General features: G+C 40.3%; 1 protein-coding gene across 1 annotated transcript; it reads right to left on the bottom strand.

Annotated features, from left to right (window-relative positions):
- Positions 1 to 7,172: 7,172 nt before the first annotated feature.
- Positions 7,173 to 18,488, bottom strand: LOC124255077 (solute carrier organic anion transporter family member 3A1-like). Its single transcript, XM_046688912.1, has 10 exons — positions 18,353 to 18,488; positions 16,292 to 16,902; positions 14,581 to 14,667; positions 13,552 to 13,722; positions 12,988 to 13,152; positions 12,484 to 12,673; positions 12,160 to 12,283; positions 11,545 to 11,699; positions 10,193 to 10,257; positions 7,173 to 8,043 (listed from the first exon to the last, which is right to left on the bottom strand). The coding sequence occupies exons 2-10, from the start codon at positions 16,893 to 16,895 to the stop codon at positions 7,748 to 7,750; spliced, it is 1,857 nt and encodes a 618-aa protein (XP_046544868.1). The 5' UTR covers positions 16,896 to 16,902; positions 18,353 to 18,488; the 3' UTR covers positions 7,173 to 7,747.
- Positions 18,489 to 19,978: the final 1,490 nt, after the last annotated feature.

Consider the following 19,978-nt stretch of genomic DNA (forward strand, 5'->3'; position numbering starts at 1 on the left):
AGCTGTCAAAACTCGTCATCTTATAGTGTCGGTTTGTAAACGGGTTCAAGAAACCATCATGTCGCAATTCTGTGAAGTCCAATGTCGGAACAACAGCCAAAGACTCAAACGAATGATTCATACAGCTTCATCGGTCTACACTTACCTGGTAATCTACCGTCAGTGGCTGGCGATCTATAGCCCGTTTTTATAGTGTGTTGTTTTGAAATGATTCAGCATTTTACACTGAACTCAAACTGGTTTTAATTAATTTGTGATAATATAGTTGTTATACTGTTCTTCGCTGACAGGTTTTTAAAAATGTAAAACATATTTATTCTTAGTACATAACTGTCTGTCGTCACGATATGGCTGAAATATTGCCGATGTGACGTAATTTTTTAACTCACTCACTCTAAGACTTACAAAGTGAGTGAGTATGGCTTTATGCGGCTTTTAGCAATATTCTAGTAATATCACGGCGGGGTACACCGTACATGGGCGTCACACATTGTACCCATGTGGGGATTCAAAGCCGGGTCTTTGTCGAGTCGAGCGAACGCTTTAACCACTTACCCCACCGCCCCACTTACCAAGGTGTCATACTTTGATTTATAGTATCTATTCAACAATGTTATAAAACGAATGTAACTTGTCGTTATGAGATTACACGTTATTTGGCTTTTCAACTCAAGTCATCCAGTAGAAAGGTGCAAAAACACCCCTAGCTCCTTTACCTTCAAACTTGTAATAACTTGGAGCTGTCGTTCTTATATTCAATACTGAAACTGATACGTGTGATTTTTTTCTAGACATGACATCTTTGACGCCTGTCTCATGCACATTGTTGATAAAATACAAATGTGCCGGCTGCCGTTAGGGCAGAATTTTTATTTTTTGTGTTTCTCATCGCCCGACCGACCCTAATTTTATTGCCGACCAAAAATACAAAACCTTTTATTTTTCATTCCAACACCGTCGACTCGAACCTAGAACGTACCGACTCGTCATATAAAATGTTACCACACACACACACACAAAATATCAGAGTTATGACCCTTGACAACAGACCGACTCATAGCAGACGAAAACGAAAACAAACATCTGGTTGTTTTGAAGTATCACCTTTATATGACTTTTAAAGTGGGAGTAGTGTCATCTTAATTTGATAACCTTTTAAAATGTATGAACTCTATAAACTCATTCAAGCACACTATATTTGTGGTATACACTGGTCACTAATATTGCTCTTTATATAATCATATCATATATAATTATATGATCTTAAATCTGCATTGGATTCCATAAACAGAACAAGTTTGATGTATAAACTTTGGACTGGTAAAGTCAGAGGTAAAAGTTTTAGATTAATTAAAAATATGTACACAAATGTTCAATCATGTATATCATTGCAAGATGGCTGTTGCCAACTGTCAACACTGCTATTTTCATTGTATGTTAATGATATTACTGAATTTCTTGATGTTGACGAAGATGGATGCGTTGACCTTGGTGTCTATCGACTTTTCATGTTACTCTTTGCTGACGATATGCTACTGTTTGATAGCACTGTCCGACGTTTACAAAAAAGATTGAATAATCTAGCAATAATAATATTGTAAAAGGTGGTCTTTAACCGCCAATATTAGTCAAACTAAATGTATGGTTTTCACGAAAGGTGATAGATTAAAGAAATACGAAAAAGTTTATTTTAAAGATACCAAACTAGAAATTGTGTCTCCTTACAAATATTTGGGTGTTCATTTCTCATGCAGTGGGTCATTGCATATAACACAAAAAACTTTGTAACATCAAGCCCAGGAAATTGTTAAATATTTTACGTTCCAGCTATCAAATTTCAGAAAATCAAACTTTTCTGTTCTTCTCAACATCTTTGACCACAAAGTATTTCCAACTTTAGCTTGCGGCTCAGAAATATGGGGATTTCATCCCTCACTGGATGCAGACAGAGTATACAATAAATTTCTTAAAGCAAATTCTTTTTCTTGGTAGAAATGCACCGAACTTTATGGATATTTATCTTTCAGACAATATATAACAATTGTAAAATATTGGATACGGTTATTATACAAAAAGGATAAAGGAATTTTATACCGCACATACCGTTGTCAATATAAATTAGCAGAAGTTGGTAGACGATGCTGGGCCCATGTAAAACAATCAAGATGTAGGTTGTATAAATAATTTCTTATTTGATTTTGAACAAAGTAGATCAACAAGCATGGTTTGAGTTAATATGTCCGTTTCCCAAATGTAATGTATATCAATCTGTAAAGAAAAAAAAATGGTGTGAAGAATATTTGTGAGTTGTGAATGTTACTTCATATAGAAGAGCCCTTACTAAATTTAGATGTTCAAATCACACATTGAAACAGAGTACCATTTCTGCTTAATGTGGCCTTTTGTGTCAGATTATAATGTAAATCCAACATAACCCAAGTTTTAACAGCTATAACATCCCAAAACCCAGATGTTAGTATTTGTTTTGCAAAGTATGTATTTCTTGCCATGAACCCCCCTCCCCCCGAAATAATCAGTTGCATTTCTAGAGTACTTCTTGTATTCTGGTGTCTCTCTCTCTCACTCACACACACACACACACACACACACACACACACACACACACTCTCTCTCTCTCTCTCTCTCTCTCTCTTTGGTGGCTACGTTAAATACAAAAAATAATAATGTTGCCCTTATCTCCTATGCACTTTCCGACGAAACCGTATGTGGAATAGAAATGTAGATATGTCGTCAGTGCTCTCGAAAAGCCGACGTATAGGACTCCGTGTTTGGTAAAAATAATAAATCATTTGTTCCACTGAGTGAAACGAACTAATTTCTCATTCAAATTTCATGTTTCACCGTGACTTGTCTAATGGCCTTCATTAAATGCTTGTCCTTGGGAGTATACATGTTGCTACCGCCATTAATTTAATCTCATTAATAGTAGGAAATAGTGAATTTGTCTTGGCCTTTTGGGAATGCGACCACTGTTAAGATTTCAAACCTTTCAAGGAATCAGTGTGACATCTCTATTGTTCCTTTTCATAAACCACAGTACTTCCTGTAGCCTACAATTGCTATATGTGGGCCCTGTACTTTAAAAGCTTTAATGGTTTTACATAGAGTAGTTAGAATTTGTCTACATTTTTGTAATGTAGCTTTCTTCTACAATCCCAACTCATGACATCAAATAGTCTAGATGTTGATTGAATGCTCAGGGGCATATTGGACAATCCAAGACATTGTTATAAAGGAACCGCATTTTATTAATCTAAACATTTTCACATAAACTCTTCAAAAAATGAAACGCAAAAGGCAATATTTGAGACAAATTGTGAACAAGTTTAGTCCGGGTAGTTCTGTATGACATTTGTGAAACTTTGCACATGCACTGAAGTACACCCAAAGTCTGCAAAAGTGAAGTCGACGGTCACTAGGTGAAGTTTAACGTCACCCTACGTCAGTAACGAGTATGCCCCCTGTGAGCATCGATAACTGCTTGGCATCTCCTGCCCATGGAAGCGATGAGATGATGAATCACATTCTGTTGAATGGCTGTCCACTCAGCCTGCAAAGCTGCTGCAAGCTGAGGTAGAGTCTGCGGTTGAGGTTGTCGCTTTCGCAGACGTCGGTCCAACTCGTCCCAAAGATGTTCAATGGGGCTTAAATCTGGTGATCTGGAGGGCCAGGGAAGAACGTTGATGTTGTGGGTTCCCAAGAAGGCAGTGGTGGGTCGGTCTGTGTGAGGACGGGCGTTGGTTGTCAGCGAAAAAACATCGTTGACATTCACTATGATGGGTTGCACATGGGGCCTAAGAATCTCGTCGACGTATCGTTGAGCCGTAAGATTCCCTCGAATGTGCACAAGGTCTGTTCTGGCATTGTAGGCGATGGCAGCCCACATCATGACACCATCACCACCAAATCTGTCAACTTCCTGCACACAGTTTGCTGCAAAACGTTCACCACGCCGACGGTAAACACGGGTGCTTCCATCCTGCCTACGAAGCATAAAACGTGATTCATCGCTGAACCAAACTTGCCTCCATCGCACATGAGGCAATACCCGATGTCCCCGAGACGGTTGCGTACGGTCTGATCGGAAATCCTACGCAGCCCTGGTATGGTTGAGGCAGTACACGTCGCAGTGGTGGTCCTATCCCGAAGGTGACGTAACCGGATGTAGAGATCTTCTGCGGGCGTGGTCATGCGAGGTCTGCCGGATCTGGGACGGTCACGAGTTGATCCATGTTGTTGGTGACGATTCCATAGCCTTGTAATGGTGCTTGGGTGGACATTCACAGCTCTGGCAACATCTGATCTAGATTCACCTGCTTCCAAGCGACCAATGGCGTTGTTGCGTTGTGCTTCATTCAGTCTAGGCATGACTGTATTGCGTGTCGGTGGCTTAACACTGAGCTATGGAAACCGAAAACCCGTCACTTTTATAGGGATTTTGCTCATGTTGCACGTGCAGAACATGGAGATCTCTCAAACACATTTATTGCGTTTTGGCGAAAAATTCGATGTTTTCATGTTTTCACAGTGGACAACTGTTATTGTCATTCTTTCCTGACAATCAGTGCCTCAACACGTGTAACATCACATACTATGAGCTTGTGAGGTTATTACATATATTTCTCTTTAAAATTAAAAAAATATCCCTTTGCGTTTCTTTTTTTGAAGAGTATATATATGCTGCTCACGTTCTAAAATATTAGATATTTTCATATTTGGGGAAATGTTGTTAGCACATACTTCATTATTGTCATCATAACAGGGACTAAGCCAAATGTTGCCAGGTCGGGCACCAGGTCAACGGTGATGGAGGGGATACAGGTAGGGACAATCTGTGCCCTCGTCACCAGGAATCTCGCTTCATCCTGTGTATGTCTGAAATATCGTATCATACAAAACAAATACGACGTTGAAACATTGGTGAAAGAAACACCACAAGTCTTTGACTCTGTCTTGAGTGACAACACACTACACACAAAGAAAGCTGATAAGATATGTCACACTGGGAGATAATGAGGCGCCAATTGAGAATTAATAACAATCTGTGCACATTTATTAATTGGACAAAACGTACAGATGTCTATTTATATTAAGTGATAAGTCACTATTAGATTTTGCAAACGACATACACCCAGAAAACATGATACAACTTGGATGCTGTTAGTAGCCTGATACCGCTCCTGCAGTCGGTAGATTGTCCTAACATGAACATTAAAATGATTGGCTACTCTCCGTGCAGTGCAGTCAGCCCAACTTGCAATCGTGCAATGGTTCCTCTGATCTCTCGTAAGTTGTGGTATGGCGATTGTATCAACACAAGAATGATTTCAGGCGAGTTTGGGACTCGCTTTCATTGGTATGGTTGTCACGATGTGCACGTACATTTTAATTTTCACGGATGTCATACGGCTCCTTTTACCACGTGTGCCTTTTCAGGTGCGTTTGGTTGATATGCTTTTTCATCAGAAAACACACTGATGTTGTAATAACTGTCAAATCGGTTGGAAAAACATGTTAACACAAAGGTACATTTGGTTTTGAAAAGTGACGTTTCTTTTGCGGTTCAGTATATTACTACAAGATGATCTTTTAGATATCCTATATCATATTGAAGAGGGTTTGTTTGGGGGCGTGTGTTGTAATACCATTTCTCGCCGGAGATTTTAATGCTTGAATTCCGGAAGTCTGGCAGCGGAAGCTGCGCAATTGTCTGTTGTGAGATGGCGACCAGTAAACACATGTCAAGCGATGTGGCTTCATGTTATCGCTGAGTAGTACCGGAAGGATGAGTCTACGGACAAATACACAACAACACATTCGACTGAGTTCATCCCAGGCATGCTCAATTGGGTTGAGGTCTGGCGAGCATGCTGGCCACTCCATCCGCTCTACACCCTGCTGCCATGACAATCCTCGCTCTATGAGACCAAGCGTAGTCGTCTTTCAGTAAAGAGGGTCGACCATAAAAGCCATGCATAGCTTGTAGGAATGGTACTCCTATAGGAGCCAGAATCCCGTCCCGATAACGCTCTCCGATCAGAGTACCATAGACCACATTCGGTAGAGTACGTTCAGTAGGAGTTATCCCTACTGAACCGACCGAACTGATTGTTATCAATGAAGTGGTTTGTCTGAAGATCTGTTGCGTTAAGGAATCTGTTACGTAACGCAGTGTTAATCATGTGCCTATCATCTCGGACTGTTGTGACCCTGGGGCGACCAGGTCAACTTGCATATTCCACGGACCCATTGGCTTGAAATCTCTGCACAGTCTACCAATAGCACTCTGACGCACATTAAAGCGGACAGCAACCTGCCGTTGAGTTTGACCAGATTCCAAAGGCCTATAGCCTGACCCCTTTCAGCAAGTTAAAACGTCTCATTTTAAGCTGCGATTTTAAACAGGTACATCAAGAGTGAACGACAATGACATTTATCAACGCATATGTATTGTCCTCCACTTTCCATGGATAGAGCGAATTGCATGTGCAAATCATTGACATTAAGTGGAAGTGGATTTTTATAGTGTCAATTTGAATTAAAAAATGCCATTTGTAACAGAATGTAAGTGAAAGAACCTAATAATGAAATTTCAACGGCCAGTGTTTTCCATACTGTTAAGACATTTTGTAAGACATTCAGTTGTATATATTTCAAACAAAACACGAAGATTTTACAACTTTTAAGAAATTGTGCTACCAATAGCTTGACCCTTCATTAAAGACGCCGAGTATATATATTACCTGTAAATATTGTACAGTAGTGTTTTGCATCATTTTGTAAACTTAATTTTAGGAAGCATGTGTGAATTACATATAGTTTCTTGTTGTTTGCTATTAGTTTCACACCTCGTTCTTTTACGGACTGGTTCACGGATTTCTTTTCTTTTCTTGAAACTTGTATGAAAATATGTAGTAATTAATGAAAGCGACAATATGATTCTTTTATGAAATGTCTCATTGTCGCACTTTGATATAATGTGACATTCCATCACACACCTAAGGCATTTAAACACACCATAAGCATGATTCACCTTCTTGGGCGAACCTTTGAGATCTTCATCACATTGGACTTTCTAAACATAGAATCGAGTCAAAATTTTCCTGGTGACTCACACTTTAACTGACGGTTATCTGAAGCACCACATCTACTTTGACACCTCTTATATTTTATTATTATAGTTTGATCCTTATATAACAGTATACAGGAGCGGAATTTGGTATCTGGTCCATTTACAGTGCTCCCTGCTTATAATGCCATCCTGGATATACTAGCATTTGCAATGTGTTTTGGAACAAAAGTCATTTTCCCCTGGTTATAATGACAATTACACTGGAAGCATGTAGTATACATACCATAATTGGTTAATTGACATGACTCAAATTGATTGACTAAACTCATTAATGCTTAAAGCAGTCATGTAATGCCAGATAGGATAACACATGTGGCAATACACTTCTGCCACCTACAACAACAAGTCACCTGCAGCGCTGGGATTATCTAGTCATCCAAGGTTAATTACAGGAGACATCTTCTCAATCACCTTCTTGATTGCACAGGTCCTCTAACTGTCCTACCTGGTTATAATGCCATATTCTCTGGATATAGAGCCATATTTTCTCCTGGACAAACGCTGGCATTATAACCAGGGTGTAGTGTACTTGTATTAGGTTAATGTACATCATCCTAAAAGCAAGCCCAGTTTGATTCTGTCTGAAATGAACATTTAAAACTGTGTAGACTGAACATCATGTTTCTCGATATCTTCAGCAGCTTCAGGCTGTGTTGGTGGTACTTCTGAATCAGGATACTCCTTAACGACACCATACTTGAGCAAAAGGAAAGCTGCAAAGAAGCCAACTGACGATAGCAACTGAAGTCCCGTGTCCATCCCTTTCATACGATACCGTAGGCTAGGGAGATCATACAGTGCGCATGCTCCGACCTCACCACACGTTGTTTCCCAGAGAGTGCACGTGGTGTCAATGACCTTTCCATACACTATAGATGATGGAAGGAAACCTAGAGGAAAGTATATATTAACTCTGTCAAAAAAGAAACGCAACCCCTGTCCTCAGATATGAAAAATTCGTTTGAATGAAGTTATTGCTTCCAAACTAAATTTTATTCGAATGTATTGAAATGATACACGTAATTAATGAAGATTACCATCCAAACAACTGCATTTGTACGCATAAGTGTATTTTATTGCTTATTCCGTCACAACGCATGAAATGACCTCATGGTGACTTCTGCACAAAAAACACATGCAAATCATGAAAATGGCAGTTAATGTAGAGGTGTATAAAAGCCCATGTGCTTCCGTATTATATTCATTCATTTGTCGCCGAAAAGCTGTGTTAAAATGCCACGAATGAGTGCTGCCAACCGAAATATCGCCATTGGTCGTGTTCAAGCCGGAGAAAGTTTTGGAACTGTTGCACGGCACCTAAATGTTCACAAAACAACGATATCCCGACTTTGGAGCCGCTACAACAACTTCAATTTGACCAACGATCGCCCGAGAAGTGGAAGGCCAAGAATCACGACCCACCGTCAAGATCGGTACATCCGGGTCCATCACCTGCGTAATCGGCATGCCCTACCAACCGTGACTGCCACACAAATACCAGGTTTGAGGAGAGTGTCAGCTCAAACGATTAGGAACCGTCTGAAAGAAGCGGGTTTACGTGCCTGTAGACCAGTTGTTGGACCTGTACTACGCCCCTACATCGACGCCGACGACTCAGGTGGTGCAACAACGTAAGGATACGGACTTTACAAAACTGGAGGCGAATCTGGTTTTCTGATGAATCACGTTTCTTTGCAACGTCACGACGGAAGACAGCGTCTGTATAGGAGACGTCATAACGTTTTGCGCCCATCTGCGTCCGACAGGTGGACAGATTTGGCGGAGAAAGCGTCATGGTTTGGGGAACCATCTCATACAACCAGAAATCAGACTTGGTGATCGTTCCAGGAACCTGACAGCCCAACGTTACATCAACCACGTGTTAGAGCTTCACCTTCTCCCGATTATTGACCAACAGACACAGATTTTTCAACGGGACAACGCCCGGCCTCATACTGCACGTGCAACAATGAACTTTCTGCAGAATTCCAACGTCAATGTCTTGCCATGACCCTCTAAATCACCAGACCTCAACCCTATTGAACACCTGTGGATACTCTGATCGACGCGTACGTCAACGTCAGCCGCCGCCACAGACGCTGCAACAGCTCGCCGTTGCACTGCAGGAGGAGTGGAGAGCCATTCCCAGGAAAGAATCCGGCGTCTTATCCGTTCTTGTCCAAGGAGATGCCGTGCAGTGATTGCAGCGCGTGGTGCTCATACGAGATACTGAGAAAGACGCCCCCTGGTGACAAACTGGTGTCTGTGAGATGACTTTTGAAATGACAATTTTAAACATGCCCATCTGGGTTATTATTCTGCCAAATTTCAGACTTCTGTCTTAAATAATAAAATGCCGTGTCGTCCTAAAACTTCAGATCAAAATCTCTAAAATACAGGGGTTGCGTTTCTTTTTTGACAGAGTTTATGATCATAAGTAACATCAGGATATACACACAACATTACACACAGACCCGTGAAGATCCGGGTAAGAATTTGTCTCCAGTAACCCATGCTTGTCGTAAGAAGCGAGTTCACATGTCATCGTTTCCCAACTGCGAAGATCGATGCTCATGATGTTGACCTCTGGATTGCCTGGTCCAGACTCGATTATTTATAGACCGCCTCCATATGGCTGGAATATTGCTGAGTGTGGCATTAAACAACCAACCAACCAACCAACCAACCAACCAACCAACCTTCTATTGTATCAAGCATCAATTTGTCAATGTAGATTTGAAACTAAAGATGTCATAATTTGGTTAATAGTATCTATTCAATGTAAATAATATAATGTTATATATCGAATGTAACTTGTCGTCGTAAGATGACACGTTTTTTAACTTTTCGATGTCATAGAAAGGTGCAAAAACGCCCCAGCTCCTTCACCTTCAAACTTGTAATAACTTGGAGCTGTCATTCTTATAATTAATACTGAAACTGATAAGTAGCTTCTAGACATGGCATCTCTGAAGCCTGTCTCATGTACATTGTTGTTAAAACAGATATGTGCCGGCGGGCGTTATATCCTACACTTACCGATGAAACTATTCAGGAAAGATGACATAGCGACAGCCATGGATTTGTCCCTTGGGTGCACTGTTCTTTCAGGGAGTTGACAAATAATCAAATTATAAGTCAAAATAATCAAAACAACAATAATTTGTCTTTGACATAACAGGATGTGTTCATAAATCATTATAGTGCTCCGTATTTGGCATAAAAATACAGCACTTGTTCAGCTCTATACAACTAAACTAATTTCTCACTTAAATTACATGTTTCACCGTGACCTGTCATATGACCTTCATTAAATGCTTGTCCTTGGAATTATAATGTTAATGTTACGAATCGCAAAAAAACCGAGCGAGTTTGTCTTCGACTAAATGACCACAGCTAAGATTTCAAACATTTTAAGGGATCAATGAGGCATCAAAATGAGAAGTTTCACAAAATACTGATGGAACTCAAGTCGGTATTTAAGCGTATCCGTTTCTTTATCCTTTCCAATCTAGGAAACATCGAGATGTGTCATATCAAAAGTTATTATTTATAAGACAATATTCATGCGTAATATATCATTCTATATATACTTGATGATAGACTAATATCTATACAGAACTGCCTATAGATTCATAATAGAAACCACCACTCATGAAAACGACAAGAGATATGACTTCAACGTTTCAACAGTCAGCGTTCCCTAACAACAAGCAATATTCAGCTCCCAAAAATTTTCAGTGGTGGATGCACGTTAAAGAACATCATGCAAAAAGGTTGTTTGAATAGGGTTCCAGTATTTAGGGGTTTAGTAAAACTTTCAAACGTTAATAGACATGTAAAGGACATTTCCAACTGTGTCACTTCAGTGACAAAAATGACGCTCCATGTAGTTCTCTAGTTTGGCTTGTACCATTTGTGACCGTGTATTTTGTCAGGAGAGTAACCGACTTGCCTCTTCGCGAAAGCTTGGTATCATGTATTGATATATAGGAATGGCACAAGGGACGGATTGTTTGTAGAAAATCTTTCATACATCTATATTGTTCCTTTTCATAAACCACAGTACTTCCTGTAGCCTACAATTTCTATATGTGAGCCCTGTACTTTTATAGCTTTTATGGTTTTTCCATTAAGTAGTTGGAATTTCTCTACAATTTTGTACTGTAGTATTCTGCTTCAGTCCCAACCCATGGCATCAAATAGTCTAGATGTTGATTGAATGTCCCCTTATCATATTGGCCAATCCAAGACATTGATAAAAGAGAAACCTTATTTTATTGACATATATATTTTCACATAAACCTATATTATGTTAATACCGCAGCAAGCTGCTTACGTTCCAAAATATTACATATTTGCATATTTATGAAAATGTTTTCAGCACCTACTTCATTATTGTCATCATGACAGGGACTAAGCCAAATGTCGCCGCCAGGCCGGACACCAGGTCAACAGTGATGTAGGGATACAGGTAGGGACAATCTGTCGGGCACCTGCCCATTGTGCCCTCGTTACCAGGAATCTCGCTGCATCCTGTGTATGTCTGAAACATCGTATTATACAATACAATACAAACACGATGTTGAAACATTGATGAAAGAAACACCACAGGACTCTGACTGTGCCTTAAGTGTACTCACAAAGAAGCTGATAAGATATGTCACACTGGGAGATTATCAGGCGCAATTTGAGTATTAATAAGGAACAATCTGTGGACACAACGTACAGATGCCTTGTAATATTATGTAAAAAGTCACTTTTAAATCTCAACAGAGATTTTGCAAACGACATACATCCAGAAAACATGGTACAACAAGACTACATTAAAAAATGCAAAAATGGTATTATATTACTACAAGAGGATCTTTTAGATATCCTATCTCATATTGAAGGGGAGTGAGGTGCTCACAGATCCCTCCTGGGATTGAAATCCCTCCAAACAAAAAGTGAAACACCCACAGTGCCTTTCCGACATCCTGACATACAAGGAGTGTGCTACGTACTGTGCCATTTTGAGACTGGCATCCTGCCATACAGGGATTGATATACGTCACGTTGTCAACTCCACACAGAGGCATGAACTCAGTTGCATCACAGTTGCAAGACGTATTGTTGACCATGGAGTAGCTGAAATATATGGGCAATGTCAACGTCAGTCATTGATAGGGTCTTCCCCAGGCGATAATAAGTTTTCTCTTTGAATAAGGAGATGTTGCTTACCTTACTCATAAGATTGTCCAGTTGTTGATCGTGGTCATCTTCTACAATAACATCCTAAATAAGGATTAATTTCAAAACAAGATTGTCTCGTAATAATTGTCACTCACCCGCTGTCACCTAACCCTTTGATGTTCTGGCTGTCACACCCTAAGACCAACGTTAGAGAATAGAGGACAGTTCCAATTGATACCACTATGGTCGTGAGCTTTGTACATCCAATGCTGGTAAGCCGGAGTCGGCTGGTGACTATGCCTCCAAGAAGGGTGCCCACAACCGCCCACAACAGCTCTAGAATACCTTCAACACGTTGTGACATAAAGCTGTGAATTGCGTTGAGAAACTTCAAAACAATCATATTATCGCTTTTAATAATCTCTTTCCACAACAGTAAATAAATCACCGGAAACAAAATGGACTATCCCCAGACAGGCTCAGAAGACTCTACCTTGACCCGCAGTGAGCTTACAGATAAGAGTCACTCACAATCTGGGATGATGTGCGATTATCATCGAGAGGTAGGGTAATCTCTGTTGTTTCACTACACTGTCCCGCACCCTATATATCTGACTACAAAACGTATACGTCGTTTGAATGTAGAGATCGCTACTTACTCAGTATGAAGTTCGCCTCAGCTGCTGTCGTAGCAAATTGGTTCGCGATGTATTTTGGAGCAAAGCTTAAATAACCACCAACAAAGAACAAGCCACTGGCGCTTCCAAAGAGGAGACAGTCGACTACTGGATTTTTTAATATTCGTAATACCGCCCTTGGCATGTCTGCGGGTGCAAAACAAATAAGACATTAGTATAATAATTGGAGCATGAGAAATTGGATGGCGTTCAAATGCAATCAGTAAGTGACTGACTGGTGTGGAAAGAACATAGGTGAGCGGCATTATTACAACATGTAATCATGTGCCAGTATTTGAAGTTGTAGGATGATTGAATGGAACTAAAAGGCTTGAAACACCCATGCATCATAAGGAGTTTATACTGGGAAAAGATATGCCACATAACCAATGTGTCCTTCAGTTCTGTTTTCGCGTCATTTCCATTTTATCAACACATATCACCCCTGTATACACAAGCAAGTAAATTGATGTGGATGAGTAATTACAAGCATATTACATACCGTGATGTCTAGAACGACTCGTATCCCAGGAAATGTACACTTACCCAATACATCATCTTTCAGTGACTTGGTCGTGTCTTTGACTGTCGGCTTCTTTATGTGCCTTGGAAAGCAGCCTAATGGTACAGCAAGGAAGAGAGCTGCACTTCCAAGCACCAGATACCCGATCCACCATGCACCGATCCACTGCGGACTACTTTTATCTAACTGTGTGTCTTGAAATACAAACATGCTATACCCAGTAAATATGGAAATGTGTGCGTGTGTGTGTGTGTGTGTCTGTGTGTGTGTGTGTGTCTGTCTGTGTGTGTGTGTGTGTGTGTCTGTGTGAGAGAGAGAGAGAGAGTATTGACATGAATAGGCTCTTTGCAGGTGGTCTTTACCACCGACGCGATACATTTAATCATAACACATAACAAAAGCATGAAAAACACCAATCACGTACAGTGTGTCACCTGATAACCTCAGCGTTCGCACTTGCATTGGAATGCAGGCACACAGACAATGTTAACATGGCAACGCATCAAACTTACACGTTTGATAACAAAGCAAGTATGCCACGACTCACAGATCAGCAGTTTAATGCTGAAGGCTTAATTCTGGACAATCCGTTGCACGAGTACTGGATCGTCACACTAGTTATTGACATCAACTTTTGGGGTCATGGAACGCCATGCTTGACTTTTATATGATTTCATTGTCTGCATTGCATTCTGGATGATAGCAGTATGTTTCACATTTTTTTGTAATATAATGCACACGATTTTATCGTGGGCTTCATTGAAAGTTTTAATTTGGTTGTGTATTGCTATATATTTTTATTGAAATCTCCGTGTTTGTGAACCATGATTTTCGAGACTACGTTACCTATTTTTCAAATGTAGTTGAAACGGAAATCTTAATAATTGTTCACTTTAAAAAAATGCTGCATGCGCATTTGTATTTGATGCATTATTGTTTTCTGCGAATTTGTGTGTAGAGTGTATTATTTCTTGTAAGACGTTCTTGTGAAGGCAGGTGGAGTTGTTTTGAGTAACTGTTCTGCTCATTATTACTATCAGCACAAAACCCACCGTTAAGATTAAGAGGAAAATTGCTGAACCATCCACCAAGACCGAGTGCAACAGCTGGTCCAAGGAACGCCATAGTCATAATGATACCTGCAAGACCATGGATGCAAAAAACAATGCAATCAGTATATTGGATGAACCAGTTCCTACAGATACACCTACTTTAAAACGCACAGAGTCTTGTAAACGCATAACTTCCTCTATAGTACAACTTTGTCTGCATGCCAAACTTCTTATACAGCCCCCCCTTCCTCTACACTCATCGTCATATGAGCGAAATATTCTCAAGCACGACGTTAAACCCAATTTCACCTCACCTCTACACTCAAAAGTTCCTCAAAATGCACTACTTCCATAGCACGCAAGCGTTGTCTACACATGTAATTTCCATTCCCTCTTTCCTCTACTGCACCAATTTCTTTTCACGTACTACTTCCATGCATCTGCATCTGCAAGATCTACTTCCTCTATAAGCGCTATTTCATCTACTAGCTCTGTTTTGTCTACAATTACAACTTCGGTTACTCCCCCAAGAATGGAAACGCGAAAGGGATGAAATGTGAAATGTCGTTCAAGCTTGGAGCAGCACTGCACAGCACAGCACAGGAGCAGAGTAAATGGCTGCATACCTATACAACAATATAGTTTGGCCCTCTAGATCGCCACATTTGACAACAGAACATTTGTTAGGAGATAGATATATGGTTACGACAGCGACTACGACATCCACAGCCTCTCCCACAGCAGGTATTAGCACTGCAAGCCAAACGGGCCATCATTGCCTGTACGGGGATTATATAGTCTTCGGACCCTTGAAGATCCCTTGAATTAATCTTCAGCACCCATGCTTGCCGTAAGAGGTGACTAATGGGATCGGGTGGTCAGACTCACTGACTTGGTTGCCACATGTCATCGTATCCCAATTGCGTAGATTGATACTCATGCTGTTGATCTATGGATTGTCTGCATACCTATACAACAGTGGCTGTAGGTGACCTTAACCCTGTAACCTTAACTTGGTGAAAAGAAGCTTGGTTCATCCGAGAACCATTATCCACAATGTTTTTACTTTCTCTCTGTTGTTATTCCAGATATATAATTGTTTTCCAATATCAAAAACAATAGTGGTGTGCATTTCTTTAGGACTATAGTTGCATGTTTGATGTGTAACGTTTACAACAGAAAAATGGATAAATATTCTACAAAATACGTTTACTTACTGCTATCGATATACAGTGTATCTGATTGTCAGTAATTGTCAGATATCATATTTTGTATATGATCACTCATGTATATTTATCTGCATATCCGCCGGCAAAATACTGTTTGTTCCTTCGTTAGTTGTTGAAGGTGCACACATCTTGTTTCAGTTGCACGAATCTCAAGTTTGCCAATTCACTGAATTCGATTTGGTCTGATAGCAAACTATGATATGCATTATTATATAGCTCGAGTGGTTTATACAAATTACACTTAAATAATATCTTTGTCTAAAATATCAAGATCTCGGCTGAAAATGGGACTCCTGTTCCTTGTTATGACATATCGAACAACGAAGGTTTACATTATGGCATAACGCCGTTTTCTTTGAACAATCCGAATGTCTTTATAACAAACCATAAACTTCTGGTTTACATCATGAAACAAAGGTTTCATCGTGTTCTCTCCTAGTTCCTTAGCTTCTTCTCAGCCAATGTAAGACTTCATAACTTACCTGTTAGTAAGCTTGACTGCTGTTTGTCACGGGAATTATTGTCAACGTACGGTAAACCCAGGGAAAACCGTGGGGATTTACCCACTCCTTGTAGCACCATAAGCACGGCAAGCACATTGTACACCCAACGTCCGTTGTCAGTCGCTTGGTCCTTCGTGGCTGAACATCTCTCATGTTCATGAACGGAATCCTGGCACAGCCTGGCACTTTGTTGAGAGGAATAATTGGAGAATACGTCCTCTTCACCAGGCAGCGATACAGGATTCATGAAGTGTAACAGACCTGACATTAGACTAGAAATGCCATACACGGCCACTGCGCAGGACAGGATCCTAGGTATAAAGCGCTTCCCCCCAAAATGGCTGAAGAAGAAAATAGCTGAAAGATAACCGATTTCGTTGCAGCTTAGGAGGAGGCCACTTCTTGTACTGCTGAGCCCAAACTGCTTTTCCAGGGCTGTGATCTGAGACACGGTGTAAGACTTGACTGACTCCAGCAGCAGTGACGTCACACTAAACACAGCAGTGAACCAGAGGATGTTGTTGAAACATCCATTTCCTCCAGATTCAGCCATGACGTTGACACTCGTGCCGTTCTTCTTCATCTCTTATCTAACAGGGTAAAGGAGATGTCTTAAGCACTGCAAAGTAATGTTTCCTCTAAACAGAACGCAACATATCAACGCGATTAGCAGTGTTAATTGTGCATTTATGTAATACAAATAAATTGACCGATCAAGTGAATGAAGGGTAAATATGCTGATCTCTTTGTTCCACATTGGTGATCTGCAATAGTCTTTTTTTTTCAAGCATGCTGGTCATTATTAACACATCCGTTACCCGTATTAAGTGGACTTATCTATTTGTGCTGATCTCAGTTTGTCTCAGTCTGATTATGTTTTCATGGTTTTAGGTTTGTATCTAAAGTTCGCAACTAACGGGAGTTATAAAAACGCAAGCTTGTTTCTTAGAATTTGTGCTGAACATGGTTTGTTGTAAGACGCGAAAGATCAGCAAACGAAACGCCATATGTTCTAAATGAGGTACAAACTAAGAGATTCGCAGATACGCAACGCCGCGGAAGGGAAGTTGTCAGTGGTTCCTGTAAACAGCAACATGCGGGGTATCTATGGTTTACACATGACCCCACATGTCAAGCTGACCCCACATGTCAAGCTGACCCACAGGTCAAGCTGACCCCACATGTCAAGCTGACCCAACATGTCAAGCTGACAACCATGACATCGATATGACAGTCATGATGATTATGAGGAAAGAATGCTGTCCAGAGTGCTCAGGTTGTTGACAATGCATACCCAGCTCCATTCAGAACGATCTTCCGTTTGCAACATCTTTATTACGTCAAAACAGTACCGATTACCATCAACATAGTGGTAGACCTCGAATCCCATATCCTCCGCCAGCACCTGCAGAATCGATTATCGATGGAATCGAACCCCATATCCTCAGCGTGACGAGCGGACGCTTTAACCATTGGGCTACCCCACCGCCCCGGACATATCAGTGATATATGTAAGATAGTCCGACGAACGAAGATTGAAAATGATCTCTTTGTAATAATTGTAAACTTATTGTTGGTATTAAATGGGTGTGAATATTAAAGCAAAAACCGATTAACAATTCACTGGGAAACTTTATCAGCCAGAGCAGCGAAAGTTTCCGGCTTGCTGAAGGTAATGATTAAAGAAAATGGACATGTTTACTGTAATACAAAATCAAATGTATGTCGATGTAATGACAGTTAGTGTTAACTGCGTGTGTTTGTGAAAGTTGTGTTGAAAACACATCAATAGGGAACTGATCGAGAAACAACTGATGAGTGTATGAAGCCTCCTACCATCAGTTGAAACGACGCAGGGTCCGGCGTTAGAGCAGGCAACAATCCCAGAAGCCCATTCTTTGTAAAAGCATAATTTTTGTTGCAAAAAGACGAACCTAAATTACCAAACTAAATTATAAACTATCCAGCTGGAGACACGAAATGTCCAACTCTGACATCATGGCGGTGTATCAAGTACAAAATTCACATCCCAGTGCTTACCGTTCGCCTGTCTGGGAAGTTGCACACACTACTTCTTCTTGTTATGTCCCATTGAAATCAGTGGATCCATACACATCTAATGTCAGTGGATGTTTTATATTGTAATTCAATGTCACATTTGTGACGACCTTCCTGATAATACGCGTCATGCGTTGAGCGAGAAAAATGTAAATAGTTAGCTCGTCACCTCCCGTGTTCTTTAGGTGATAAACTAGAACTGCTGGTCGGTCGAGAAAAACTGTATAGTGCAGGTTATCTATATACACACTATATAGTACACTGTCAACCATCTGTGTGCTATGTCATACAGGCATGTTAATGGGCACATATCCGATATGACAAGCAGCTGGAGATGGACACCATGGACTAGATATGTACTTGTATGCGGTAAAGATTCCTCCTCACCTTACCAAGGAGTACTGACGTACATCGTGGTGACGTACGATCCCCAATTCTAATTCGTTTTATTGTATCAAAAGCAACTTCCCACATGCAAAGGTATATACAGTTTCAGCTGGTATTGTTCATTATAGGTTCATGACATTTAACGAATTGAGATGGCACAGTTAAATTGGTGTTTTCTTTATCATAGTGACAAATGACAAATTTTAACGAGGTTAACCTAAGCGGGGGCTTGGCTTACACATATAAATGAACGATATGAATTGATTGTGTTTTTAGCTGTATATGTCGTCGACATATAAACTGTTCTAATACATTTGTTTTGTTCACGGGACCAAAATTAAATGTTCTAAAAAGAACAATTTCAGTTTTATCAAATATTTACTTTGTCTGAGAACAGCATAATACCATCTGCCAAAACAATCACACTTTCACAACCAATTCATTACGTAATTTGTTACCCAGCATACAGTGAACTGGGGGCATTCCCTTGTGTTATACCAGCTGCACAGTTAAACACCTCACAAAGTAGGTCAGTTATATCTCCAACCCGTTACGACAGTCTTCCATCCTATACAGACATATCACTTGCTCATAACTCGCATCAAAATAATGCCTTTACAATTCTAAAACTTGATTTTATTTATTTTATACAATGGTGGAATAGTACCCAATGTTTTCTCTGGAGCAAGTCATAGGTATGTTATATGTGTTGACTTTTGTTTAACTAACAGCTTGATATCGGCTCTCTGTGCACGAGGTGATACTCTTGTTCTTGCGGACCTCAACGCTGATATGTCAAGGGTAGGGCTGCTATCACGAAACACGCATTCATTTATCTAGTGCTGTGAGCACACACTCAATACTGAATACAATCGAAGAATATGTACTACAAACAAAAAGTATGGGAACACCCTAAAATTTGATAGTCATATATAAACTTTAACGTGGTGAGGTCATTTATACTCTAAGGTAAATGCAACTTTCTGTGTGTTTAATGGGTACTTGAAACGACATGTTGGAACATGCAGTGAAGCAACTGATTCAATATACGTTGAGTTTGAGTGAAATGAAACATTGTCAAAATCAGCGAAATACACGGGTGCTGAAATACACTAGCATCATGTTTGATTCAAACGCCCAAACAAAACAGCCTAGTGCATCTGGAGGATAGACTTCCCTTGCGACGATCACCCCCACCCCCTCTGCATCCGTCTATTCAGT

Source organism: Haliotis rubra, unplaced genomic scaffold (genome assembly GCF_003918875.1).
Source record: "Haliotis rubra isolate DU_JTF1 unplaced genomic scaffold, ASM391887v1 Scf591, whole genome shotgun sequence".
Lineage (NCBI taxonomy): Eukaryota > Metazoa > Mollusca > Gastropoda > Lepetellida > Haliotidae > Haliotis > Haliotis rubra.